Source organism: Xiphophorus maculatus, chromosome 23 (genome assembly GCF_002775205.1).
Source record: "Xiphophorus maculatus strain JP 163 A chromosome 23, X_maculatus-5.0-male, whole genome shotgun sequence".
In the NCBI taxonomy this organism is placed as follows: Eukaryota; Metazoa; Chordata; class Actinopteri; order Cyprinodontiformes; family Poeciliidae; genus Xiphophorus; species Xiphophorus maculatus.
Window position 1 is genome coordinate 9,032,943 of NC_036465.1, and position 27,325 is coordinate 9,060,267.

At 37.8% G+C, this 27,325-nt stretch overlaps 2 protein-coding genes across 4 annotated transcripts; one reads left to right on the forward strand and one right to left on the reverse strand.

The window, feature by feature from the left end:
- The first annotated feature begins 775 nt into the window (after positions 1-775).
- On the forward strand, positions 776-20,217 carry tmem255a (transmembrane protein 255A). Of its 2 annotated transcripts, XM_005799530.2 has the most exons (10): positions 776-1,394; positions 5,754-5,896; positions 7,139-7,201; positions 10,038-10,127; positions 12,394-12,459; positions 12,589-12,674; positions 13,132-13,200; positions 13,519-13,681; positions 16,208-16,351; positions 17,202-20,217. In XM_005799530.2, the coding sequence occupies exons 1-10, from the start codon at positions 1,334-1,336 to the stop codon at positions 17,343-17,345; spliced, it is 1,029 nt and encodes a 342-aa protein (XP_005799587.1). In that variant the 5' UTR covers positions 776-1,333; the 3' UTR covers positions 17,346-20,217. The 2 variants fall into 2 exon arrangements, with proteins under 2 accessions (XP_005799587.1, XP_005799588.1); XM_005799531.2 differs by lacking the exon at positions 13,132-13,200 and having other exon boundaries at positions 780-1,394.
- Positions 20,218-21,117: 900 nt separating this feature from the next.
- On the reverse strand, positions 21,118-27,211 carry zbtb33 (zinc finger and BTB domain containing 33). 2 transcript variants are annotated; one of them, XM_005799578.3, is made up of 2 exons: positions 27,148-27,211; positions 21,118-24,752 (listed from the first exon to the last, which is right to left on the reverse strand). In XM_005799578.3, exon 2 carries the CDS (start codon positions 24,748-24,750, stop codon positions 22,999-23,001), a length of 1,752 nt encoding a protein of 583 aa, XP_005799635.1. In that variant the 5' UTR covers positions 24,751-24,752; positions 27,148-27,211; the 3' UTR covers positions 21,118-22,998. The 2 variants fall into 2 exon arrangements, with proteins under 2 accessions (XP_005799635.1, XP_023184795.1); XM_023329027.1 differs by having other exon boundaries at positions 27,078-27,165.
- Positions 27,212-27,325: the final 114 nt, after the last annotated feature.

Here is a 27,325-nt window from a genome sequence, read left to right on the forward strand (position 1 = left end):
TGAACAACATATAAAATAAAATGAAACATATACCTAAATTTTGGATGAGTTTAGACGAGGATAAGCTAAGCCCAAACTATTTTCACTGTCACAAAACTCCCCGTCTTTTAAAAATACTTATACTTTGGTGTAAGATCTTTTTATTTTGCGTTGCACGTTAAAACAGAATCTATTTTGAGAATCAAATAAAAAGTGACAACCAACCAAATTTTCCACTACTAAACAGTATGACTGGCACTCGATATTGTTTAATATTTCACAGTTTAAAAAGTCACTGCAAAAGTATTTGTGTGAATAAATGCTGAAATACAAATGTAGTATCCTGTGGACACTGGCCTTAAAATATTAAAGTAGTTATCTTTTTAACTGTAAGAGGTTCAGCTGGGACTGGGGTCATCCTTATAACATTTATTTGATATTTGTATTTGATACTGTCAAACAGCGAAATTAGAACCAGAAACACAACAGAAAACCAGTGGATATCAAATAGAGATTTGACATGTAGATCAGTTGCAGATAGCAAAGTGTTATTGTGGAGACAAATGATAATTTTTTTTAGAGGTTAGTGTTTATAGGAAGAAAAAGTCAAACTATATCAAAACAAAGGTTAACAAACCCAGAGAGCTGTTTAAAAAAACAAAACGAAAAAAAGGATGATCACGGCTGCCAAGTGTTGACGTCATTTTTAAAGCTAAACTCTTAAAAAAACTGTAAGCTAGTCCGTCACAAATCGCCGTTTTCGAGTTAAAACTTTAAAAACTGTTTGGTATAAAAACAGATAAGAATTGCCGCATTTTATCTTTTTATTTGAGGGGAGTTGTTTCACCCTCTACTTTTTTCTCCGACGTGTAAACCAAGATTGTGTAATTTTCCAATAATAACGCTCTGGAAAAAATGGCGGATGACGTTGGAAGCCGAATTTAACGGATATCGGGGCATTGTAACGGTCAGGCACGCACGTACGTACGTACGTACGTGCGGTAATGTTAGCGTTACAAGTACAAGTGAAGGCTGTAGGGTGCTGTACGTTGTTTTTAGTGTTTGTGTGACATGCGCACACACAGCCAGCCGCAGCACCACCGACCTGCTGTCCGACACCGACACGTCGTGAGGAGGGACACCGAGAGACACCGCAGCAGCCGCGGGAATGTAAAGGAGACAGGCTCGGGGCAGACGGAGAGCGGTCCTGTCTGTCAGAGAATGCCACAGCAAGTGAACGCAAGCTCGGCGTTGGATCACGATCGTGACCCGCTGTCGTTTAGATTTCTACCCCTCGTTGGGTAGTGATTGTTAATCTTCATATTTTATTAGAAGAAGTCATCGCCGAACCAAGATGCCGCCCCGTTCTCACAGCCTCCAGTCCAGCGGACTGACGCTCTCCGAAACAAGCATGGGTAGGTGTGCGCAAGGTCACTGCTGTGTCTGCACCAGCTTTTTATTGTTCAATAACAGTACAGTGCATCTCTCATACCCCATTTAACCACTTAGAAAACAATAGTTTTGGTTACAGTAACAGCTCCGTAAACATTAATATCCATGAAAAATAGTCTAAAACAGTCGTTGCACCACCAGGCGGGTATTTTCCTTCATGGCCGGGCCGCAGCGCGTCACTGCAGGTGCGGCGGCGCTGAGTAACCACAGCAGCCTGGCTCTTATGGCTGCTGATGCTGCACGGATTTCACCAGGATGCTTGGCAACTTTATTCTAAGTAGAGTCAAACAAACAATGCTTTTTAGGCTACATAAAAATACTAAATTGTTTGTATTTCTTATATTGACTATTGTCTGAGTCTAATATAGTCATACAAAACAGCCACAACTGAGCATTTTGATACAGAACACGTACTGATAACATTGTAAACAGCAATAGTGCAGACCACAGTATGTATAGTTGTATTACAGTTGAATTGTTATTGAAATGTAACCCCAGCTCTGCAAACTTATGTGTCCTTCAGTTGTCACTGGTGACACTGAATCCCTTTGTTTACTAAACCAAAGCATGTTTTTCTATCGATCTCTAGATATCAGCCTTATGGTTCATGCAGTTGAGTCCAGTCACCCACTTTTTTATTTGTAAAACACAAAAAAAAGGTTTTTAAGTCACTATGTCGTTGTTTGACCAAGATGGATAGATAGATGATTGGATAGATGTTAGGATGGATGGATAGATGTATGTATGTATGGATGGATGGAGGTATGGAGGGATGATGGATGGATGGACAAACAAATTGATGGATGGATAGATGCAAGGATGGATGGATGGATGGATGATTGGATGAATGGATGATTGGATGGGTGGATGGATGGATGTAAGGATGGATGGATGGTTGGATGTAAGGATGGATGGATGATTGGATGGATGGATGATTGGATGGATGGATGGATGGATGGATGGATGGATGGATGGATGGATGGATGCATGGATGGATGGACAAATGGATGGATGAATGAACCAGCTGAGATTAACTCTGATTCTAGATTCTCCAGCTCAGTAACATCTTTGATTTTACTGAGCTGAAATGAAAATGTTGTGATTTTGTAGAATAAGTGATTCCACATGTAGAGCATCTGGGAGTATTGAATTCATTAAATGCTGTTTGTGTATCAGATTGAACTGATAAGTCTGTTCATCTGTGAATGTGTTAGGATCACGAAAAAAACACTTAATCCACTTTAGATAGCAATCGTATCATCAGAAAACCTTCATGTTTTCTCTGCAGAACCCGGTTTGACTCTGGAGCTTCATTACATTTCATTGCCTGTCTTTGAGACAGAATTAGCTGTTAGCTGTCAACATTACAGAGCCGATATTAAATCGTTTTAACATCTTACTAAAAACTTCCCAACTGATTTTTAGTCACAAGTTCTTTTATTTTACAATATTTATATTTTTCAAAATTTTCCTCATTTTCTTATGCTACAACCATAAACTTTAATGTATTTTATTGGGATTTTATATATTACATCGACTCAGAGTAGTGTGTAATAGTGAAGGAAAATAACTTATGGTTCTTCTGAAAATCTTTTAAAAAGCGTGCGATGCATTTGTACTCTGATGCCACTAAATAAGATCCAGGGTAACTGACTGAGTTTATAAATCACGAAAATATTAAATAGAGTCCACCTTTTGTGTAATTTAATCTCAGAATATATTCTGTGAAGAGATTTAATCAAACATTGTCATGAAAAACAAGGAACAGAGCAGACAGAGTCAAAGTTGTTGAGAAGTTTAAAGCAGAGTTACGCTAAAGGCAACTTCATTTAGACAGCAACATTTGGTCAAAAGCAACTCAAAGTGCTTATAAATAGAGGTTAATAACATACATCAAGGTAAAACACATTAAACTTATTTAAATTAAACAGATTTAAAAAAAATAAAAAACTAAGTTTAAAAGTGGGCAACAGCAAATAAAAATGTTTTAAACTTTGTTTTAAAGAGCTCAGGTGGGAACATTCCTCAGCTAACGGGAAACTTATTCCAGGTTTTTGTTGTATAAAACCTGATGGCTGCATCAGCATATTTTAACTCTTGGAATGGTTAATAGGTTTGATTCAGATTATCCTTTCAGACTTAATGGCTCAAAGCATTTAAGAAGATCAGAGACATAGTCTGTAAGTGCTTTGTGAACCATCAGTGAGATTTTAAACTCCATTCTTTGGGCGATGGGCAGCCAGTTTAAAGACCTCAAAACTGGACTGATATTCTGATCTTTTTTGCTTTTGTAAGGACTCTAATATCAGCATTAGTTGAAGTTGTCTCATTGATTTTTCTAATAGATTCACAGTGAAAACAGCGTTGCAACAATTGAGTCTGCTAAAAACAAAGGCATCAACTAATTTTCCTGAATCCTGTAGAGACATCAGGCGTCTAATTCTGGCAGCATTTTTAGGTGGTAATATGTTGTATTTATGACCATGTTTTGTACTTGTTGAAATTCAGAGCAGGATCCATGACTAACCTCAGATTCCTGGCATTGTAAACCAACAGACTGAAAGTGGAATAAAAATTCTGTTTTATTATATTTAGCTGGGAAAAAATGGACACGTCCAACTATTAATCTGTTCAATGCATTCAGTCTATTTGCACTTGACTATAATCTCCTGGCAAAACCTAATGTACAACTGTGTGTCATCAACATAATTGTGATACTCTTTCTTATCGTTGCATATAATTTGAATGCTTGGAAATGTTGAAAAGGAGAAGACTTAGGTTGGAACCTTCAGGAATAAATAATTTTATTCAGCTTAGATTTATTATGGACACGAAAAGGTTCTATCAGACAGACACCAAGTACCAACTCAATTTTTTTAATTGGGATAATAAAATGTCATGATGAGCTGCGTCGAACGCTGTCTTCAGATCAAGTAAAACTAACATTGAAATTTTACTACGATCAGTGTTCAGCTAGAGGTCATTAAAGACATTTACAAGAGCAGTTTCAGTACTGTGATGTTCACAAAAGCCTGATTGACAAAAACCATCAGAGAAGTTGCTCAGGGTTAGAAATCTGGTTTTTAAAGGGAACATATAATGCCACATTCACATTTTGCACCTGTCTGGAAAATGAGCCGTTTCAAAAACCTCCAGAATGTAACGTCACAAATTAGCAACTCCAGCAAAGCTCAGTCTGTTACCTAGCAACCCCAGCAGAGTTCCGCCTGTAGCAACATTTGGTCAGCTGGTTTTACCGCTGTACATGCTGCACAATGGCTGATGGAAAAGACAACAAGACAGTTTGTTGTTGACTTACCATCCAAAAACCACTTGCTGCTTTCTTGCTAGTTGTGCAGGGGCCTCCACTTCTGCTTTTCAAAGAAGTACGGTTGTGTAATTGAGCATCTGTTTGCAGTTATTTTCATGTGCGATTGTAAATGTTGAGCTCATTCTGAAAGAAGCTCAAATAGGCAGAACTGATCAGACTAAAATCTCCTTATCTAAGAATGATTTTGTGCAAAAAATTTACAAAATATGTTTTGTATAGCCCATAGATCTATATATGAAGGAAGCATAATAGATCACCTTTAATATCTTAGCCAGAAGTGGCATATTACTGAAAATTGATACGTCCAGGTTATTCTTTTTATGAAGTGGTTTTGATTTCCACAGTCTGTGGGAACACTCCAGAGGAGAATGATTCATTTATTATTAGGAGAAGGTCAGGAGAAAAAACATGTGAGGCTTTGAGGAAAAACCTGGTTGGTTCAGATGGATAAAACATAATCCAAATCTTGGAAGATCTCACGCAGCTGTTTTTAATGCATCATCTGAAAATGCAAAAATACAGACCTTCAAATGCAGGGAAAGAAACCACAGCCAAGAGGCTTGTGTGATTTTCTGCAAGGTTTGTAAGACAAAGACTAAATTTTAACCTTTTGACCAGCATGTGACACAACAAATGCATGGCGATTGGTTGGTAATATTTGTGTCAGGATTGGGTTTTTTTCTGTGTCGATTTGAGTTTTTCTGTGTGTAAAAAAAATTCCCCACATCGTTTTTGCGTCCCCCCTCTAGAGCAGCGCCCCTATGCGTTGCATACACTGCATAGCCACCTTTTGTGCCACTGTGTTTGTCCATTGTTACCAGTCGCTACCAGTGTTGAGCCTTAGCCTTTCCGCTCAGCTGTGCTGCCTGGATTTTTGGATTGTTCTGTGCTTATTTTCCATCATTCTTTTCTACCTGGGTCCGCTGCGTTCTGCCTCACCACCTCTTCCACAAATCATGACAATTAGATTTTGTTTTTGTTGCACCTGTAGGCTCCTTTAAGAGAAGAAAGAGGAAATCCATAACGGTGACGGTGATGCTGCTAATTGTGTCTGTTCTCATCCTCGTTTTCGGCCTGGCGGCGACCACCCGGACACAAAACATCACTGTGGGAGGCTACTACCCAGGAGTCATTGTGAGTTCAAATTCCTGCCTGTAAGCGTCAGACACAACATGGCAAACGAGACTAAGCTGTTTCCAGAAAATCCTTTCAATTCCTGGAGTCCAAACTTCATTAACACAGCTCCCCAAAGGGAGTGTTTTGCATTCATTATTCAGTATTGCAATCGTTAGATGGTGGATGAAGTCTGAGTCTTCCAGTCAGTAAATTTGATTTTGGCATTTAAAAGACTCAGATCGAGTTCTGTGAATTTAATGTTTAGATCATCTGAATCAAACTGTTTTAGTGACATTTATTTTGAAACTATAAAGTCAAATTTGATTGATATTCAATACAAGTAACACTTTATGTATCTCAAAGAGAAATTATATTAAAGGCTGTCATAATTCATATCATCTAAGCATCTTCATAGGTTTGTTGTGGATTGTGATGCTGTGATCAAGAAGGAAATCCAGTAGCAGTCAATCTTGCATCCAATCGGAAGAGGCCTCTCACTGAAGACTGTTGCTGTGTTGCAATATGAAGTTCATTCAATTCAAAAATACTTTACTTATTAAAAATTAAAGGTGTTGCTGTAACTCGCATCATCCAGGTTGTTGATGGTTTGGGCAGGAAGGATCTCCAGTAGCAGTCAGTTTCACAACCAATCTGAAGAAGCCTCTGACTGAAGATTATTTCTGTATGATAGTTTCATGACTGTCACAGCTGGAAGAGTAAATTTTCCACAAAAAATTCTGAATGGTCAAACATTAGTTAAAAAAAACTCAGAAATTTTGAGATTAATCTCAGATTTTTTTTTTTGTGAAAAAAATGCGTAAATTTCTGTTTGAAAAGGCAAATATTTTCTAGAAAACCCCCAGAAATTTTGAAATTAATCTCAGAATTAATTTCAAATTAAATTTTTCTTTTTTTAATTTTGTGTTTGAAAAGTGAGATTTTCTAAAAATAAAAAATAAAATAAAAAAACTTGGAAATTTTGAGATTTTTGGCTTTTGGAACTCAGACATTTCTGGGGGGTTTTTGTGAAATTTTCAGAGGCTAATCTTAAAGTTTCTGAATTTATTTCTAGAAAATTTTTGACTTTTCAATAACCGAAATTTGAGATTTGTCCTTGAAAATTTCTGAGATTAATCGTAAAATTTCAGCCATTTTTCGGCGGAAATTTGGATCTCATTTTTGTTTTTTTCTATCTAATGTGGCTCTAATTCAATGCCGTATGAACGATCTCCTGTAACAGGATATTTTCTTTCTTTCCAGCTCGGCTTTGGCTCTTTTCTGGGAATCATCGGTGCTCATTTGATAGAGAACAAGAGGCAGATGGTAAGAGGATTTACATCCTTTATTTCCACTGTGTTTTGTGTCTACTGGTCCTTTTTATCCATTCCAGTTGAGCCTGGAATGGATAAAACACGTGGAACTGGGCTGAGGAGATTTGCGTTGCGTACTGTTGCAAATAAACTGGACTATGAGTGGTGAGTTGAGGGCGAACGCAGCCAGAAATAGAATCGGGCTGTAAATGGAGGAGGACAGATGTCTGCAGCCAAAATGAGGGTGGGAGGAAACTGCAGATGAGCAGAACAGGTGGAAGGTGCCAGGTTCGGCCCGTCAGAGCTGATGGACGGCTTTATGCTGTGGCAGCCGTTACCTATAGCGCAGCAGGAGGTCCGGTCCAGTGATGCAGCAAACTGAGCCGCAGCACATTGCATTCCTCTGCTGTGAAATGTTATTGCAGGTTACATAAAAAGTGATAACAGGCTGTACATCTAGACGATTTAAATCTTTTCCTAGACATGAGAAATAGATACACATTCAGTTTGGAGGTTTGCACCATCTGGTCAGGATTCAGAGGGCTGAACGTGATTGTTGGAGAGATATTTACTTCAGTTTACTTTTAGGAGTAGTTTTACTGCACTGATTGTTTTACTTTTATTTGAGTAATATTTTTATGAGGTATTTCCACTCTTACTTGAGTAAAATTTCTGGATGCTCTTTCCACTGAGTAAATGATCAGATATAGACACACCTGAAGTAAGACTTCTTGTTTGTGCACAAAGTTTGTTTTTCTAAAGTCAAATTTATTGCAGTAGCAAACAAAAGCTTTAAATTTGATCACAAATCCCATCTCAAGAAACAGTTTTCTACTAAAACATCACTCACACAATTGAAGGTACAGTTCCTTTAAACACGTAACTGAAACATTTTTAATGTATGCTCTACATATATTAGTATATATTAACTATGTGCTACTTTTTTGATTCATAACAGTGACAAAAAGGCCAGTTTCTTTTAGCCACTGATTGAAGAGGTTTATTTTGATAGTTTATAGTTTTACTGTGAAAACGAAATTTCAAAATCTTACCAAGTATTTTTGCTCTAGTTTCTATTGCAAATATCTTATTATTCTTGACATAAAACAAAACTCAATTATATAGTAATAAGTAACTTTTCAGCAAGTCAATAATATCTTAATATTGATGAAAAAATATAATCTCACTTATAGGAAAAAGTATCGGTATAAGTATAAATATCTAGTGGGGCTGGCACTTTTTCATCAATATTAAGGAATTTACTTAAAACTATCTTTCTGAAAAGTCAATTGTAAATTAGTTTTGCTTTATTTGAAGTGTATTAAGATATTTGCACTATAAACTGGACCAATAACATTTGGTAAAATTTTGTGTTTTTGCAGTGAAGTTCATTGCATAACATTCTCCTTGTTTTATAAAGGTTTATGCTTTATAAAAACCAAAAATATTAATAAAAAAGTTTTCCTTCTGCCTCCTTCAGTTCCATTCGTCCCTTGAAAATCCAGGATATTGTTTTGTAGACATACAGAAATAGTAAATTATTTGAGGAAACTTTAGCATATTTATTTATTCTCTGTTTATGTGCTTCAATAAACCTGATTGCTGTTGCTTGGTGAGTAAACAGGAGTCGATGACAAGCTGCTGACATAATTTACTCCCTCGGCTGTCGTGTGTTGCATCGGGAAAACATCTGAAACATGCGGATCAGAGTGCCAGCAGGCTGGGAACATGGCAGGGGGAAAAAATCAAATCTAATTCCTAAAGTATGACTGAAATTCATTAATTTTGTTTGATTCGTGTTTCTCCCTTTTTCCTCAGTAAGTGGTGTCATTTGGGTTTCTTTCCTCTTTCAGTGCAGAATTTATGTGAACAGGAGTGAGAGTAACTCAATGCTTGCTGTTTTTGTGTCGCTGAAAGACTGAAACGTTTTCGTTTGAAACTGCGTAATGATTTGCATCAACCAGTGGTAGGATTGGATTAGAGCATCTTGTGATGTCAATGTCCGTTGTGATGTTTTCATCTTTTCTGTCTTCATCTGTACTGCTACACTGTGTGACCTTTTGCCATCTGTGTCCAAGAGATTCTGTCCAGCTGGCTAAATATTACATTAATATGTAGATGCATTTATGCAACACTTTCTAGTATATTACCCAACAACAATAGCACTTCTTGAATTATAGATTCCGTTTAGTTCAAAAATATTTTATTTATCCTAAAGGGAAATTAAATGTTGTCGTAACTCAGGCCATCCAAGTACTTTCAAAACGTCGCTGTGGATGGTAATGCGTTGGGCAGGAAGGATCTCCAGTAGCAGTCAGTTTCCCAACAAATCTGAAGAAGCCTCTGACTGAATTTGATTTCTGTATGACAGTCCCATCAGTTGTGGTCAAGCACTGCTAATCCTCTTTGTTTGCTTTTGCTGCTTCTTTTCAAATCTCTGTCAGAGAGACGTTGAACTCCCTCCTTTTCTCTTTGCATCCATGAAGCCTCCTTTTCAACTCCTCTGGGGTTTAATATTATTTGAGACGCTGATCAGCTGTTTGTAATTGTAAAAAAGCAATACCAAAAGAGCAAAAATCTTTCCAGGTGCAGAGGGAATAATCGTCCAAACATTTAACGCCTACAAATGTGTTTATATTAATAAATGTGTTAAACCTGCAAAAAGATCAAATCAAAAGTTCAATGACAAGATATTGGCAATATATAGTTTATCCCTAATCAGTGGCGCCTCTTGGGAGGATTCCCATTGACTCTGGAGTCTTATTTAAAACCCTTAAGTGCTCAAGTGGTGATAAACAAATGTACATTTAGTTATCCTGAAGCTGACGCGTCTCTGTTTCCTTCCACAGTTAGTTGCATCTATTGTCTTCATCAGTTTTGGAGCAGTTGCCGCCTTTTGCTGCGCTATTGTTGATGGAGTTTTTGCAGCGAGGCACATTGTAAGTATAGCCAATTTATTTTATTTTAAAACAAATAACATGCTAGCTAAAGCTACTAGAGTTAGCTAGCCTTACAAAGGCTTGGTAGGTTCTGTCTGCAGTAAATGGGTGGCAGAAAAAAATATTTAGCTTTGGGTAAAATTAGCCGTCATGATGCAAAGTGACCACTAATGCATATTTAATACAATTGTGCTGAAATAATGACACAGCTGAGTGAAAAGGAGCATCCCCATTAGTGGATCTTTATTTGCCAGTAAAATGGAAGATTCTTGAAAGTTTACACTCGACTTCACAGGGAACCTGTTATAAAAGATAAACCAGGAGCCTTAAAACGATCCACTGACTGTCATCGCATTCATCTTTAGATTTTAAACCAGATCACATTTATACTGGAAAGGGTATTATTAAATCCTGCACTGACGACTCCTACCAGTCAGACATGTTTGAAACGCTACAAAAGCAATTCTACTCTGAAGTCCTTGTAAACACTTACATATGTCACTAATCACACTTTTTGGTGTCTTTTCATTCATGTGGCAAATGAATGTCACAGAAAAATAATTAAACATGATAGCAAACACCATTTGCTATCATGTGAACCATTTGTTTGGTCACCGTTAACTGAATCAATGTAGATGTAACTTAAAACATCACAGTAATAATATATAATCTTACTGTTTACTCACCTCAGGTCGCAGGTTGCTTGAAACTGACAGTGAAGCTGATGGCTCCGCCTACTTTCTGATTATTTTAGCCAGTAATAATCTGACCGTTAATCTGGCATTTAATTTTATTCCTAGATTTGTAATTTATTCTTAAATATGACCGAACACAGCAGAAACTGTGAATATCAAAGCATTGGTAGCAATACGCACACTATTCAGAACTGGAGCATATCAAGAGGTCGACTTCAGGTAGAGCCCTAAATTATTACATTTTATTCACATTAATTATAACTCATGTAAGCCAAAACGACACAAGTACATAACTAAAGATGACAAAACGGCACATTTTAACTGAATTGGCATGTTGAAAACGATTCATACCCTTCAAAATAAATAATGAAAAAGCCTTTAGTGACTCTATCGATGAAATGTTTCTTATATTTACTGGAAAAAACATTTAGCAGGTTTTATGGGTATTTTGTCGGTTCATCTTTAGTCTTTTGAAGTTTGAAATCCTCTTAGCCATGAACCCAATTTTTTTTAATGTGAACAAGTTCAATAACTACCATCCCGGTTGTAGTTTGTAGTTTGTGTATAATTAGATTAACAAACACCAGTCATGCATACTTTTTTGTTATTTTGGTGTCACAAAGAGATGTAAAAACCATATGTTTTTGTTTCTACGGCACTTGTAGTTTTACAGCCTCATAAATAAAAATAGAAGTCCAGCTCTGAGCCTGATCGTTTTTCACTCTTTAAAAAACCAAACAAGGCCGAACATGCAGGCCTAAAGATATCTTTTCCCAGAGACAAACAAGCCAGAAGATACAACATGAATAAACAAGTTTGTCTTGTTTATAATTTGATTTAAGTCAAGTTTATTTGTATAGCCTGTATAGTGTATAGTGTTACACTATAAAAACATTATATGGTAGCAAATTATGAAACACCAGTAAACATTGCTTTTAGTCAAATCCCATCATTAAAATGTATCACATTTATTGATAAGTGTCCCAAAGGCAGCTTTAAACAGCCTTCATTTAAAGGAAGTCTGTGTTTCGGAAATGGACTGAACTTATATAGCACTTTTCCAGTTATTATGACCACTCAAAGCGCTTTACACTAGAGTCACATTCACCCATTCGCACTCACAAACACACATTTATACACCGATACTCAGATCGGTTGGCAATTTGGGGTTAAGTGCCTTGCCCAGAGACATGTGGAAGCTGGAATCGAACCTACAACCTTCTGATCGCAAGACGACTATTCTACCATACAGCCACTGTCGTCTCTTGCAGTTTTCTGGAAGTTTGTTCCAGATTAGAGGAGCATAAAAACTGAATGCTGCTTCTCCATGTTTTATTTCTGGTTTTTAATAATATTCCCGTTAGAATAACATAGTCGGCTTCGGTGCTTAAATTACTTAATTTTATCTGAATTGCTGAAACCTGATGTGAAATAAATTACCCAACAGTAGCTGAAGTTTCTTTATCATACTGTGGCTAGCTTTGTAGCCATTGATATTTGATATTTATTAAAGATATTTTTGTCTCTTTATTCTAATTTATTGTTTGAAAAAGTGATTTGTCCTCCTGCAGGACCTCAGGCCTCTGCATGCAGGGCGCTGTGGGTATCTCTCCAGTGATTCTGCATCTGAGCGTGACGTAAGACTCCTTTATTATATCTCACTCTCTTTTCATGCACTAAATGCTCGTTGAATTGTGTGTGGGTGAGGCTGTCGTGTCCCGTAGCGATGCAGAGTAAAGGTGCTGAAAACAGCTTGTGACCCTCAGGTGCCGTGCCACACGCCTCGGTCGTCGTGTAAGCTGCATGTGAAGAGCAACACCTGTTACTGCTGTGACCTCTACAACTGTGGGAGGTGAGTAAAACTTTGGTTAAAATGAACAAAGACAAAACTGTGGCTACGTGGTTTGAAGTGCTACTTTCATTGTTTCGATTTTCAGTAGAGATGCACCAATTAAGTGGCCTGATGTTTTATTTAAAGATCGCCTCAGTGGTTGTCAGACATCAAGAACTCCCACAATTTTCTGAGTTTGAAGAAAGTTGGGAAAGGTTAGACATTCGCTCACAACAATGGGATCTTCTTGATCGTCCTTCATTTTCTGTTGGATTCAAAACTACTCCCTCTGTCCAAAATCCTCCATTATGTTTTTATTCTTTCTTATATGTTTAAGCGCTTAAAAAGAACTGAATCTGTCCAAATCCAGTAAAGTCAAATCGGTGCATCTCTAATTTTCAGCGGGAGATTTGTTTGCATTGCAGCTTTGATTGTATCAGAACAAGAATGTTTCTTTTCTTTTTGACTTTTGTTTCAGAGAACCTCTTATGGGACTTCAGAATAAAGATGTTTTGAAAAAGTTTAGGAAGTCATCCATGATTTGGAAGTAGGTCCCTTTTCCAGACCGATACTGCCCGTTGTAGATCAGCTCAGCATTTTTCTTTCCATGTAGATGTAGTTGTTGTAAATAATAAACACCATCATAGAAAAGTGTTGTTCATCTCTGCATGTTCTGTTTGTGGCTGATCTTACATTTATCCATCCATTTCAGTTTTGCTCAACTTTTCAAAGCCTCAGTGAAACCCTTTTCCACGATTGCAACCATAAATCAAAACCTGATAACTGAACCAATCACTGACCCTCTCAGTGACCTTTGTGACCTGACCGTAGGCTGTCTCCCTCTCTGTCCCACTCATTGGCCCAGCCGAGCAGAAGTGATGGGAGGCTACCATGAATACACAGATGTGAAAAGCTGCCAGGACGTTGTGCACCTTTACTACCTGCTGTGGTCTGCGACCATCCTGAACATCGTGGCGCTTTTTCTGGGCATCATTACTGCAGCTGTGCTGGGAGGCTTCAAGGACATGGTAGGCAAAGATATAAAGTCAAAAAGAAAAATAACTTGTGTAGGTTTTTCTGATATCTGGTCTTTACTCAAGTATTTATCTTTCTGATGATTTTTGACTTTTATTTCCTACATTTTAAGAGAAATATCTGTAATTTCTACTCCTTACATTTTCACATTTGACTCGTTATTTCCATGATTAAAAATATAATGACGTGGAGTCATATCAAAACAGAAAAAAAGTCCGCTGCTCACATAAAAGTGTTATAGTGAAGGCAATTCACCAAAGAAGAAGAAGAACGCACTGGAGCGTGAGAAAAACATGGAGTTGGGCTGCAGCTAGTTACATTTACTCAGTTACATTTTCTTGAGTAACTTTTTAAAAAAAAGTACTTTGAGTATTTTTACGCTTTATACTTTTCTTGAGTAATTTTATTTTGAAGTATTTCTACTTTTACTTGAGTAAAATTTCTGGATTTTTCTACCTACTGAATGAAAAACAAACATGTTTTAAATAAAAATTCACAGACGCACACCTGCAGCCTTTGTTAAAGTTTCATCCATTTTTTTTATTGAAAGCAAAATGTTCTTTTGCCTGATTTTGTTACTTTTATAAATTATTGTAATTATTGTCCTTAAACTACCAAAACTTCCACATAACTTTATATTTTGGTCCGTCTGACGTAATTTTTAAATGATTGATAATTTGATCAGTTGCTCAGTACTTGAGTAGACTTTTTTTTTTTTTACCAAATACTTTTTACTTTTACTTGAGTAAAAATATACTGAAGTAGTTCTACTCTTGAGTACAACTTTTGGGTACTCTACCCTCCTCTATAAACAACAGATTAACTCATTCAGAGATTCAATCTCCATCTGCAGCCATATTTTTAAAAAATCCTTCCATGTTGGCTCAAAGAACGATTAGTGACGAATGCAAATGTTTTGTGAAATAAAGGTTTGATTTGAAGAAAAATTAGACCGTATCTGTATTTATTTTTGAATCTCTTTACTAACACAGTGCATGTTGTGAGCAAAACAAAAAAGTATATTGTCTCTACTTCAGTAGAGAATGTGAGTATTTTTCACCTCTCTGAAGGTAGAGCCACATGTTGGACAGTAAATTATGATGCAGTTTGGTTTTTGGGTTTCTTTACCATAAAAGCTGTTTTTCCTCCTCTATAAAAATAAATATTAATAACTTGTAGCTAGAATAATAAATAATTCTGCCTTCGCTCTCTTCTCATAGCACACAAACTACAGACACTAGCCTGTAAGTCCCAACATCGCTGGTGTTGCACCATATTCACAGTAGGAGGCGCTGTTTCAGTTTCACACTATACTTAGCCATACCTATGGTCACAGAAAGTGTTAGCACTTATCATATATTGTGGCCACACTGTAACTTATGATAAAATACTAAATATTTAAACTCTGTCCTTCCACCAAAGTTACTTTTTATTCTTTGCCATACATAGATGTGATCATCAGATGTACTTTTTCTTTATTTTCCATTTGCATTGGGAAGCACGTAGAACATTTTATAAATTTGTAATTTATGTCAGGAAATATTTTTTCCTGACATGTCTCAAAAACCACTTTATAACTAGCATCTAATAATTATAAATGTTTATGCCACTTTTTGCTGCAAATTTTTTATATTTCGTAGCATCCTGCTCTCTCTGCATGATAGAACTGTCTTTCTTTCACTCTTCCAGTTGTTTTAAATGAATTATTAGTGCTGTCATTGTAGATATGGACAAGTTTAGGCAAGTAGCTGTGTTCCTGTGATTTTTCTCACTTATTAATATCAACATATCTGTCTGAAGTGGTGTAATCGCTTGTCTTGTCATGAATTAATAAAAATTGTGCTGTCCTCGCCCTGAGATTTCCAGTTTTCAGCAGCTAGACAGCCAGTCAACGACGCTCCAATAACCAAACTTGTTTCTTTTCTACTTGTTTATTGAAGAGTGGCCTCTGACCACTGCCATCACTTTGGCCATCGTAAACTGAAACATACAAAACTGAGTATTAGCCAACGAACATTGCAAATTAGCTATTCTAGCTGCTAGCTAAAAATAAAAACTTTTCCTAACTGACTCCAGCGTACAATTATTTACACCACAGCTACATAAAACAAAGAGACAATTATTGCTTTTACAATTAACCAACACTTACGAACAAATCTTGTCTGAAACACGACGTATTAGGATGATAATCAGCTTAAATCGTGAGCTGTTCGGTGACGCGTTCCACCATCTTGGATTTATATTCTTTTTTAGCGTCATCAAAACAAAACAAAATATCCACCAGGGGGCGTTCTAGTGCGGTTTTCAACCTTGCTGGTCCAGCTTAACTTACAAAAGGCAGCACAAAAATGTTCAGTGTAATTTTCCTGTACAGATATGGTTAGAAGTGGCAGTAATAGTAATTTGTCTGAATTTTAAGAGCTGGATTTATTTTATTTTTTTTCTTGTTTCTGGCAGTGTTACTATAATGAAGGAGATCACTGTAAATAAACACCAGTTTGTGTTATTTTTTGTTTTAGATGCCTGCTCCTGCTTCAGAGACTGCGTCTGAACCGGAGGCCATCGCTGCTCCTGCCCCTCCTGCCCCTCCTCCCACCACTTCCCTGAACCTGTACCACAACACTGCCCCCTGCCTGCCACCTTACACCGCCTACGACCTGCAGGTACACTGAAAACATGGCGGGCATACGTCTGTCAACATCATACATTCAGATTACATCAATTATATCAGTAGCTATATTAAGACTGATAAATTTCATGCTAAAATAAGGCTAAGGTTTGCTATAGATTATTTCCAGCAGTCATTATTTTTGTCTTTTTCATTTATAATGAAAACGTTTCAACATTGTGGCTCACTGGTGAATGTGTTTTCTTAAAAGGGGACATATTAAGCAGATTTGTACGTTTTTGTGCTTCCATGTGGGTCTTAACTGCTTCTAAAAACAACCAGCCATTTTTTTGTTCAATAAATTTGTTTTTTGGTGTCTGGAAACTGAACCACTTCAAAAACCTTCGGTATGTAACGTCACAAATCAGCAGGAACAGCCCCTCACCTCATAAGCCGTTTCCTAGCAACCCAAGCAGAGCTCCAGCCCGTTACCTAGCAACCCAAGCTGAGTTCTACCAGGTTTGGTCGACTGGTTTTACTCCTGCATGTTTGTTTGTTTTTGTATGTGTACCTATTTTTCCTTTATTTTGGGGGTGTCTTTAATTAGAGGCTGTAACACAGACTGCTACAGGAAATCTTTCCTGCCAACTGCCACCAATATCTAGAAAAACTCTAAAGAATTTTCTAGATATTGAATTTGGTTAAAGGTTTTGGTTCTTCATTCGGTGGGTAGAAAATCCAGAAATTTTACTCAAGTAGGAGTAGAAATACTTCATAATAATATTACTCAAGTAAAAGTAAAAATACTCCTACAAGTTTATTTCTAAAAGAAAAAGTTACTTAAGTAAATGTAACTGAGTAAATGGTAGCCAGCCTGTGCTGAGTGTTAATCTGTTTGGTTGCAGGGCCCCTTCCTGTTCCCGGACTCCTCAGGCCTCTCAGATGACTCCCAGTCCGGAGCCAGCCACCTCTGGCCCACCATGGTCCCTCCTCGCTACTCCCCGCCTCATGAACACCCGGACGAGAAACCGCCGCCGTACAGCCCGTAGGCCGGCTCCAAGCGATGGAAACACCTGAGGACCCGTCAGGTGTCGGGAGACTCCCGCTCGGATTCTGCTGGCTTTTCTTCACAAACTCTGAACGATGTGTTGAAGGAAAAAAAAGGCGAAGGAAGGACGACCACAGCACCGGCTAGCAGGACTAGCGCTAGGACTCTCTCTGGCCGTTTCTGTGCGTCCATATCTGAGAGAGACGCAGCCTGCTCCCCGGCAGGTTTGTTTACACATCTATCTGCCTTAATGCATACGGACTCTGAACACTGCGCCATTTAAAGACTCTCCTCCTGTACAGAAACTCTCCTCCAGCTCATATGTTCTTCACGTGTCAATAATGGAGACTAAAAAATAACAAGCCTTTCTGCCTCAACTGGAGCAGAAGAAATTTATCGCTGGAAGCTTCGAAGTCCAGATAGGAATCAGGTTGAGAACCCAACAAATCGTTTCTGAATTAGTTTCTAAACGTCTCTGACTGTAACTAGAAGGAAATATTTAATGAAGGTGTTACATGCTTATATTTGTACAGCAGCATGTTGTAGTTAGCAGCACAGCTAGGCCTAAAGCAGATCATATTTATTTCTGTTCTCTTCTGTGTGATGAACAGAGCAACGCTATTCAGGAAATAAAGTATTGAATCTACTACAGCAGCTGCTGAGGAGACGCATTTAACTCCATTTATTCTATTTCTACCAAAAGCTGTGAAGCAGATATGATTAAATATGTTCAGGAGGAATAAACTTTTGTTCTGTTTGAATTCCTGCTGAAAGTCTGTGAGAAACGGGAACTAAAAATTCAACGCTGTCACGTGTTATGAAATGTAGTAAAACCTTCAGAAATATACTCTTCTGATTCCGTCCATCCAGTTGCTCCCAGACCTGGTTGGTGTAAATTTGAAATAACCTGAACACATTGTGTTTAAATGCATACAAATGCATCTCAATACATTCAAAAATCTCCATAAGTTCATTTATTTTATAAATTGACTTTAACTCATACATTATTATGAGTGTGTATGTGTATGTATATTATAATTTCTCGATTCATCACCCTGAAGACAAGACTGATGAAAATGGCTTACATCTGGTGAAAATGCAAAACTTTATCTCTAAAATAACATTTGAAAAGAATTTTTTATTTTAGCACAAAAACATTGCTTAATGCTGACTTATGTCACTGACACTTATGGAAAATTCACATGTTGCACATTTATGTGCTTCTATTTGGGTCTCAACTGCTGCTAAACACAACACCAGCACTTAAGAAAACCCATGTAATTGTTCTTTGGTTACCTAGCAACCCAAGCCGAGCTCCAGCACGTCTGGTCAGCTGGTTTTACCGCTGTACAATGACTGCTGGAAAAGACAAGGGTTTTGTAATTGACTTATCTTCCGGAAACCACTTGCTGCATTCTCATTGGTTGTGCAGGAGACTCCACTTCTGCTTTTCAAAGACGCACGGTTGTACAATTGCGGATTTGTTTGCAGCCATTTTCATGCATGAGTGTAAATGTTGAGTTGGGGGCGTGGCCAGAAGCAGCTTATTTAGATTTAAAGTGACAAGACGCCATAAAACAGCTCATTATGAAACAGACAAAACTGAGCAGATTAAAATTTCAATATCTTAAGAATGAGTTTGTGCAAACAACGTAATGAACATGTTTTGTATTACACATAGACCGATCCTGCCCTGTTCAAGGATGCACAACGGATCACCTTTAAGCAACACAAGATTATTGATAAACTTCCCAAACATATTAATGGAAAGTTTAGTGGAAGAAAAAGCGGCGTTCTTGAAGAAGCAACAGGAATAACTGGAGGTGCATATTTCATCTGCCAGTAGGATGTAGTATTTACCCACACTGCCAAAATGACTGATACCTATATTAATGACCATAGTAACACTGTGATACTGGATTGGATCAAACGGGCCTGATCAGAACCACATAGAGAAACTACACAGTACATGAGAATATATTTAAATAGGCTTACATTTCTGGTTTTTAATTATTTTAAATTACGTTCTAATTTAAATGTTTTCCATTAGATGTAAGCCATTTTACAAAGTGCGGCTCGGGGGCCATTTGCGGCCCTCTGAAGGATTTTTGGCGGCCCAAATGGAGCAAATCTGCTTAAATGGTTGATGCAGATGGACCTTGTTAAACATTTTTACAGCTACATAACATCTTAAAAAATATAATGTACAAAAAATAGATTTGCATTTATTGTTTTTATTTTTTTTCATTTAATCTTAATTTTGGAGTAATTAGAACCGAAAACATTCACCAACTTTTCCCCAAAAACAAATTTTACTTCTGATACTAAAAAAAAACAATCAATCCAAACAATTTAGAAGTTCTGGACCTTTTTCAACTATTTTCCATTTTCTACAAAAATCTGTCCATTATGCTCATTTTAATGAAATTGAAATTGTTTAGTTTATTATTGAGGAGCTAAAACAATAATAAAAAGAATGTCAAAAGTTTATTTTAAAAAATTTTATTTTAAAAAAAGTGACTCCAACTTTTTCCCTCTTGGTGAAAATATTGGATTCCACTGCATTATCATCTAAATAAACAAAACACGCTTTAAATAAATCGCCCGTATTTCACATTTCGAACACATTCTGATCTATTGAGATGCATTTGCTTTGTTATGCTCTCATTAGTCACAGAGTCCTGCTGGTTTTCCAGAGTTTGGTGCAACATCATTCCCATTTCAGTATCACATCATCTTCTCCAATCAGTGCTGGATTCACTGATCTGGTTTAAAGAGAAACTGAAGTGTAAACGCACATCAGCTTCTCTGGTTTGTACTTCAGTCTGCAACAGATGAACGTTTCTTTCTACCAATAAATCATTTGTGATTCACCTGTTGTTGTTTTTTTTTTTTGCTTCACCAAAGCTGACGGTGTGACTGTCCAGAAAGTTCTCTGCTGATATTCCAAATAAAAAAAGTTTGGTTTGATCTTTGGTTTGGTTAATCTGCTTGTTTTATGGATTTACTTGGATTGAATAGAAACTGTTGATGAATGGGTGGTGGATTAAACTGGGGTTTTCCACAGTAAAGTTAAATTAAACGAATGTTTCAGCTTTGGAGATAAAAACGACACAAACCAAAGGATACAGTTTCAATTCACTGTTATACATTATTTATTACTATTATGTTTTAATATCCCACAGCAGAAACATTTTCACATATTTCCTCGCTATGTTTTCTGGCACTTAGCAAATAGAAATACTGTAGATGATTTATACTGACCTTAAAAAAGAGAAGTTTCTCTCTTTTAACTTCAGACGGTGAGGATTAAAATGTCCTTTTATCGTCTTTAAATATCTGATCTCAACTGTAAATAACGCTTTCCAAGCTTAAACTTTAACGGTAGATTGTACTTAAATCAAAACTGTGCAGTTTGAATATCAAGGACTTTCCAAACCTTGAAAGCACCTAAAATAAATTCAAGGATTTCCCAGAGGAAGCCTGATTATATTATCTACGTAAAGTGAAGCAGATAATACTTCCGACTGCAAAATATCTGATTAATTTAGATTTTTTCCCAGCATTTTATGCAACTCTTTGTCTGCATTGTTAAAAATACAAAAATCTGCATCAGAAAACCTATAAATAGTTTTGTTTCCACAATTCTTCATAAAAAATAACAAAAATTTTATTACCTAAAGGCCTTTTGGTTTCTATTTAATGCCATACTGCTGCAAATAACTGTTTAACTGTTTTTTAAAAAGCATATTACACAATGAAACATCACGTCATAAACAATAGTTAATCCATTTATTGAAAAACAATCTGTAGCATTTAATCTGAAAACAAGACAGATCGGCTTCAAGCTTTAGCTCTACCTATACCTGCAAGAAGACAGTTCTAATTTCTGACATGATGTAAAAAAAACAAACAAAAAAGAAAAAAACACCTGGAAATTTAAGTGCTAAATACTAATAAATCTCAGTTAAAATCCCTACTTTTGCATTTAAAATAATACAAAACAAATCCATCTTACACTATGTAAGTAAGTGACCCAATGAAACTGTACAAATGTTCCTGCCACAAGACCCAGATGTGGCAACAATGACATCATGAAAAAATATATTTTACAAAACAAAAAATCCTAAAATCATCATCAGAAGGTCCTTTCATTAACAGGTGAAGCTTTGAGTTGATTTAATATTTGAACAATCTTATTGCATTTTATAGTTAGTATTTAACACATTTTCTTTAAGAACAAAAAAAACACGGTAAAATACGTATATTTGGGGTAGAAAACAGAAAAGACGCCTGGATGGATAAAGAAATGAAACGGTTATTGAAACTGTGGTCAGTCAGTGTTGAACCGTTTTAGACATCATGGCCTAAATGTTACAAATACATTCATCTCACATTTCAACATGAAACATGCTATGTGATTAATAAAGATTTTTAAAAGTCCCATCTTTAACTTTTAGTAGAGTCAGTAAATTGAACGGCACATTATTCTGTTGGATGATTAAATCAACGTGAAATCAATGATTTAACAGATTCAGAGTTTCTATGTTACAACAAAGTTTAACACCAGATTAATTTACCTGGAAGGAGACGCATGAGAACATGTGTGTGTGTGTGTGTGTGTGTGTGTGTGTGTGTGTGTGTGTGTGTGTGTGTGTGTGTGTGTGTGTGTGTGTGTGTGTGTGTGTGTTTGTGCGTGCGCTGACCTTTACAGTTGGGTGTGAAAAATGTTGAATCGTTTTCTAAAAGATACATCATCTTTTATCATAATTTTCCAACAATACTGAGAAACGATTGGGCAAAGTTTCACATTTACAACAAAAGCTGAAAGTTCAAGCGGTTTTACCTCGACTTCTTTGAATCTTTAGAAACAAGAGAAAATAAATTAAGAACACTTAGACTTTCCTAAAACCCTTAAAGCTACAGTATGCAACTTCTAGATATAAAAAATGTTTTTAAATATTTGATAATATACTGTCACTCTGTCATGACACAGATAATCTGTCTTCTCCCAGAAACTACAGAAACACACTGTTCAGTCAGAAACAACCAATCAGAGCCAGGAGGAGGGGCTTAGCGCTGTCAATCACCTTCTCTGGTACACTAAAGCTTCTTCCCAACAGTAGAGCCCATCATGAATGCTAAGGCTAGTTAGCATGGCCACCAACGATGGTGGAGAAACAGTTTTCCTGTAATGATGAGTTGTTTCTCCGCCATTAGCACATTTAGCAGCAAATAGACTAGTTGATTGACAACGCTAAGACGTTCCTACAGAAGAGAATTAGGGCCACTGAAAAAAAAAAGTCAGAATTCTAATAAAATTTAGATCAAAGTCAAAGATCAAAGTCAAAATTTTGAGAAAATAAATCCAGAATTTTTTTAAATTAATTTTCCCAGCGGCCCTAATCCTTTTCTGTACCAACCTCCTGGTTCTGATTGGTTGTTTTAGATTCATTTTTTCAGACGGCAAAAGCTTTAACAAACATGTAAATTAACAGATTTTTTAAAAAAAATAAAACTTGCATACTGTAGCTTTAATTTGGGGTAGGATTAGATTTAATCACAAAACATGATCTGAATTGGAGGACGAACACAGAGTTAGCGTAACCGAGAAGGCACAGGATATCCGGCGGACTGATTGCTTCCCAGCGGCTCTACGGTGTGATGTACTCGAACTCCATGGGTCCCTGCGTCGGGGAGCTCATCGACGGCGACTCGGAGTCCGGCTGCAAGCGAGCGCCCGGCTCGGCGAACAGGTCGTCCCAGTACATCCCGCTCTGCGCCGAATTGTGCATGGCCTCCATTTCGGTGGGGCTCATCTCCTGCATGCTGCCGTCCTCCGATATGAACGGCGTTCCCGGCAGGTCGGTCACGTACGACTTCTTCTTCGACCTGCACGGCAGCAGGCGGTACAGGTTGTTGTCGCCGTCGTCTTTCTGCTTCCTGCCGCTCGGGTCTTGATTGTGGACTTGCTTGCAGTGGTGGGACAGAATCTGGTAGTTCTGGAACATGTCGTTGCACAGCAGGCACTGGTACCGCCTCTCGCCCGTGTGGCACACTTCGTGTTTAGTTCTGTACTCCGCCAGGGCAAACACCTTGTTGCAGAAGCGACACGGGTACTTCTTCTCCCACGAGTGGGTGTTGAAGTGACGCCGCAGACTCGTGATGCACACATACGGGCGTTTGCACACGGCGCAAACGTAGAAAGTCTTCCCATCCATGATGAGCTCATAGTGATCGTCCAGCTCCATTTTGTTCTTCTTCCTGTTGGGACTGAGTGTCGGCGACAGCGGCGTCTGGTCGAAGGCCTTTTTGGGCGTCGCCATTAAAGCTCTTTTCCCTTTGTTGGATTTTGATCCTCCTTCTCCTGGGTCTTCTTTCATTTGGACGATGTCGTATGTGTCCTCTCCGATGTTGGCGTAAACTTTACACCCGGATGAAAGCGAATCGATTTCCGTGCCGGTGTTGAGTGTCACCGTCTGTTTCGCCTCTATAGTTCCCTTGGCGCTGCTAGCAGAGACTCCGGAAACATCCAGAAGCCGTATTTTGGGATCGCCCTCCTGGGATGAAATGGCGACTTGCTTCTTGTGGACACCCAACATGTCGGTGCTCTCACTGGTCGGCTCCGGTGTGAGGCTGCCTGGTTGGGCGTGCGTCGCCGGGGAGTTACTGGAGCTGTGGTTCGGACTGTTCACCTGACACTTTGTGCCGTTAGTTTTTGGCGTGTCGGCTGCTTTCCGTGCATCCGCCCCAACATGATTCGAATCTTCGCTTTGTTTGGGTTCAACGTTTTCCGATTCCACTTTTTCCAAATCGATGATGTCAGAAGGGTTGGCCTTGAGACTCGCCGCTCTGGTTTGAGCATCGGTGCAGGAGACGAACACCACATCATCGCCCTCCTCCTCGCTTCCCGCGGGTTTCTTTGTCTGGTTGAATTCCTCTGCGGAAATGGAGAAGGACTCCGTGATGACGGGCATAGTCTCTGGAGAGGCATCGCTCTTGCTTCCTGTCTCCTGGGACAAACCCGGCAGACCTTTCACTTGTGACAGCGGCGAATGCAAGTTCGCAATAAACTTCACTCCCAGGATCTTTCCGGCGCGGATGAGTTCCTCCAGCATGTCGGAGCGGACGCGGACGATCCTGGAGCTGTAGATGTAGTTGAGGATGTGCTCAAAGATTTCTGGCCGGATGAAGTTGAGCTCGATGACTTGTCCGGCGACGGCAAAAAGCTGGTGAAAGTACGTGCTGGAGGCCGACAGGATTGTTTTGTGCGCTCTGAATTTCTTGTCCTGTATGATGATGGTGATGTCACAAAACAAGCCATTGCTCCGCTGCTCGTTCAGAGACTTGAGGACAGCTGCTGAATACTGCGTGTCGGTCGCAGATATCAGCTTTAGGCTTGGCATGGCTGCAGAAAGAGAGGAGGAAGAAACAAAACCAGAATAAAATCAGAATCCAGTCTGTGTGGTCACCAGCTGTCTTTACATTAACCATAGAGATGCGCAAATTGAAATTATGAAAAATGCATGTGCTTAATCGAAACTCACAATTTTTGCTAAAAAACAAAGTTTTGTCAAGATTGAGATGGTTTTTCAGCTGTAATGGAATGGAAAAAAATGTTCAAATCTGCAACAGAAACACTTTTTTTGCACAACAGTCACATCATCAATAGCTAGGTGTTACTACTGGCGAAAACGACAGAGAAGACGACAGGAAGTAGTAGGAGGAAGATGGTTTGCTTTTGTTTTTTTGGACAATGAGCAGCTGGATCCAGTCCTCGCAGCATTGAACAGTTCATAGAAAGTTGTCATTCTAAAATGTTGAATCTATAACTTTTCTGTAAAATCATTCATTACAATTTACCCAAAACATCGCAAACGTAGCGGCTCCCAAATATCAGCGGCTTGTTGCTCCTATGCCTGAATAAGACGCCAACTTCTCTCATGTAACTGTCGCTGCCATGACTTTTAAAGACTTAACCCTTGAACAAGCTTATTGCTGCGTGATTTTATTTTAATTTCTTATTTAATGGAAACACCATAACTGTGAAATTATGTTTTTTAATGAGCATTAGCAGAATATTGACAAAGTTTTGTGCACACTTCTAATGAAAATGCAGCTAGTTACAGCAACTTCTAATCTGTTTATTTTCCTTGGCGCCTTATATCTTCACAGAATAAGAATAACTCCCCATGCAACAGATATGAAATTATATCCAGAGTTCAATATAGAGAAAAATGTCAGTTCTTCTCACGTTCAACCATAAACTTAAATGTAACATTTTATTGGGATTTAATGAGATAGAACAAAGCAACAAAGTACTGCTTAATGGTAAACCTGTTGCAATTAAACAATTAAGCAAATGAAAAACTAAAATGAGCTTAATAATTTCCATTCTGATTAATTATTTTTGAATGGCAAATTTGTTTGAATAAACATCAAAAACCAGTTTATTAATGGTTTCAGTTGTGTTTATTTCTGTTTTCTTTTGTTTTTGGATGCCATGTTTTATTTTTGATAGTTGTAGTGTGGCCTGTTCTTTAAAGAAATTATGTTTATCAATCTTTGAGAGGGAAAACTTGCTTTATTATCCCACTATCAATATATCACTTGAAAAGGGTCTCAAAACAACGTTACTGTTTATCACAATAGCTTCTGGAAGAATGTATTGTTGTTATTGTAACATGTCTATCTGCTACCACCATGTCACATCCAGGGAATGTTCTGTTTAGAAAGATATGCAATGTCCGCATTTTACAAGGAGGGCAAAAAGTTCAGCTTTGATCCAATCGCACAACTTGGTTTGTAGCAACAGGAGCTCCTGTTGATTTCATTCAACAATAGCTCTCTTCCATAAATGCTATTTCAATCTTCTAATGATGGATTGAACAGATGTTCTAGTTTCAGATATGATTCTGTAACAGAACCATGCTTTCATTTTTATTGTGCTGTTTGTCCATTAATGAGACCTTTACTGAACAGCTGTATTCCTACAGAATAAATTAAAAACAGGTGGAATAACTACTAATTTACTGACATCTGAAGGCAATTTGGCTGCACTGGATTTTATTTAGGAATGTCGGATAAAAGTGGATTGAACACAAATGCACATTATTCTTTTCAGATCTTTCTTTGTAATAGAAAAATATTAGACAAGCAAACATTGTTTGCCTTCCTCCTCGCTATTACGCAAAATCCAACTGACATCAATGAAACAGCGTTAAGTTCAAGAGATAGGAGTAGACATTTAAATGACCGACAGCTGTAAGGTCACTACAAATAATTATTTTAAAAGGAAGGACACAAGGAAATCGTTTCACAGGCTGAAGTGAAGAGAAGGCGAACATATAATTGTGTTTAAGAGCTTTTAGAGAACTAAAACAATGAGGTTGTCCACGCTAATGGTTGCTTAGTGATAGTACAGTTTTATCAATAATACGGCAATTGCTAAATTTTAATTCCTATAAGATCATAGAAACTGCCTTTATTAACAACAGCCTATGTCGGTTTTCTAAGTGTTGTATTATTGGTCTGTAATACATCCGTAACTAGATGTTCAGCCGCTGCTTTTAGCATGCTAACAAAGGTAACGATGACTTCTCTTTAATGAAGAGGAAGCGCGGCCTGCTGCTTAGCATCCTGTTAGCATGCGGGTTTTTAATTACACAAAACGGGTGTAGAAATCACCTAGTGTCTCTATTTTTATACACAAAAATGGTAATTAAATATTTACCTGCACCCCCGATGCCCGACCCAAATCTAAACCTGAAAGTTGTCAAAAAAGTTGGAGTGTAAATAATTACCTTCGCTGCCGACTGACAACAGACCGGAAATTTCCTGCAGTCAGCTACACCACAGGAAGCACCGGGAGCCTTCAAAATAAAGGTACCTAAACTTGAGATTTCTATTCCAGTAAAAAAAAAAAAGAAGTTCAGTTTATGAGAATATAATAGTTTATAGTTAAGCAGATGAGAATACATG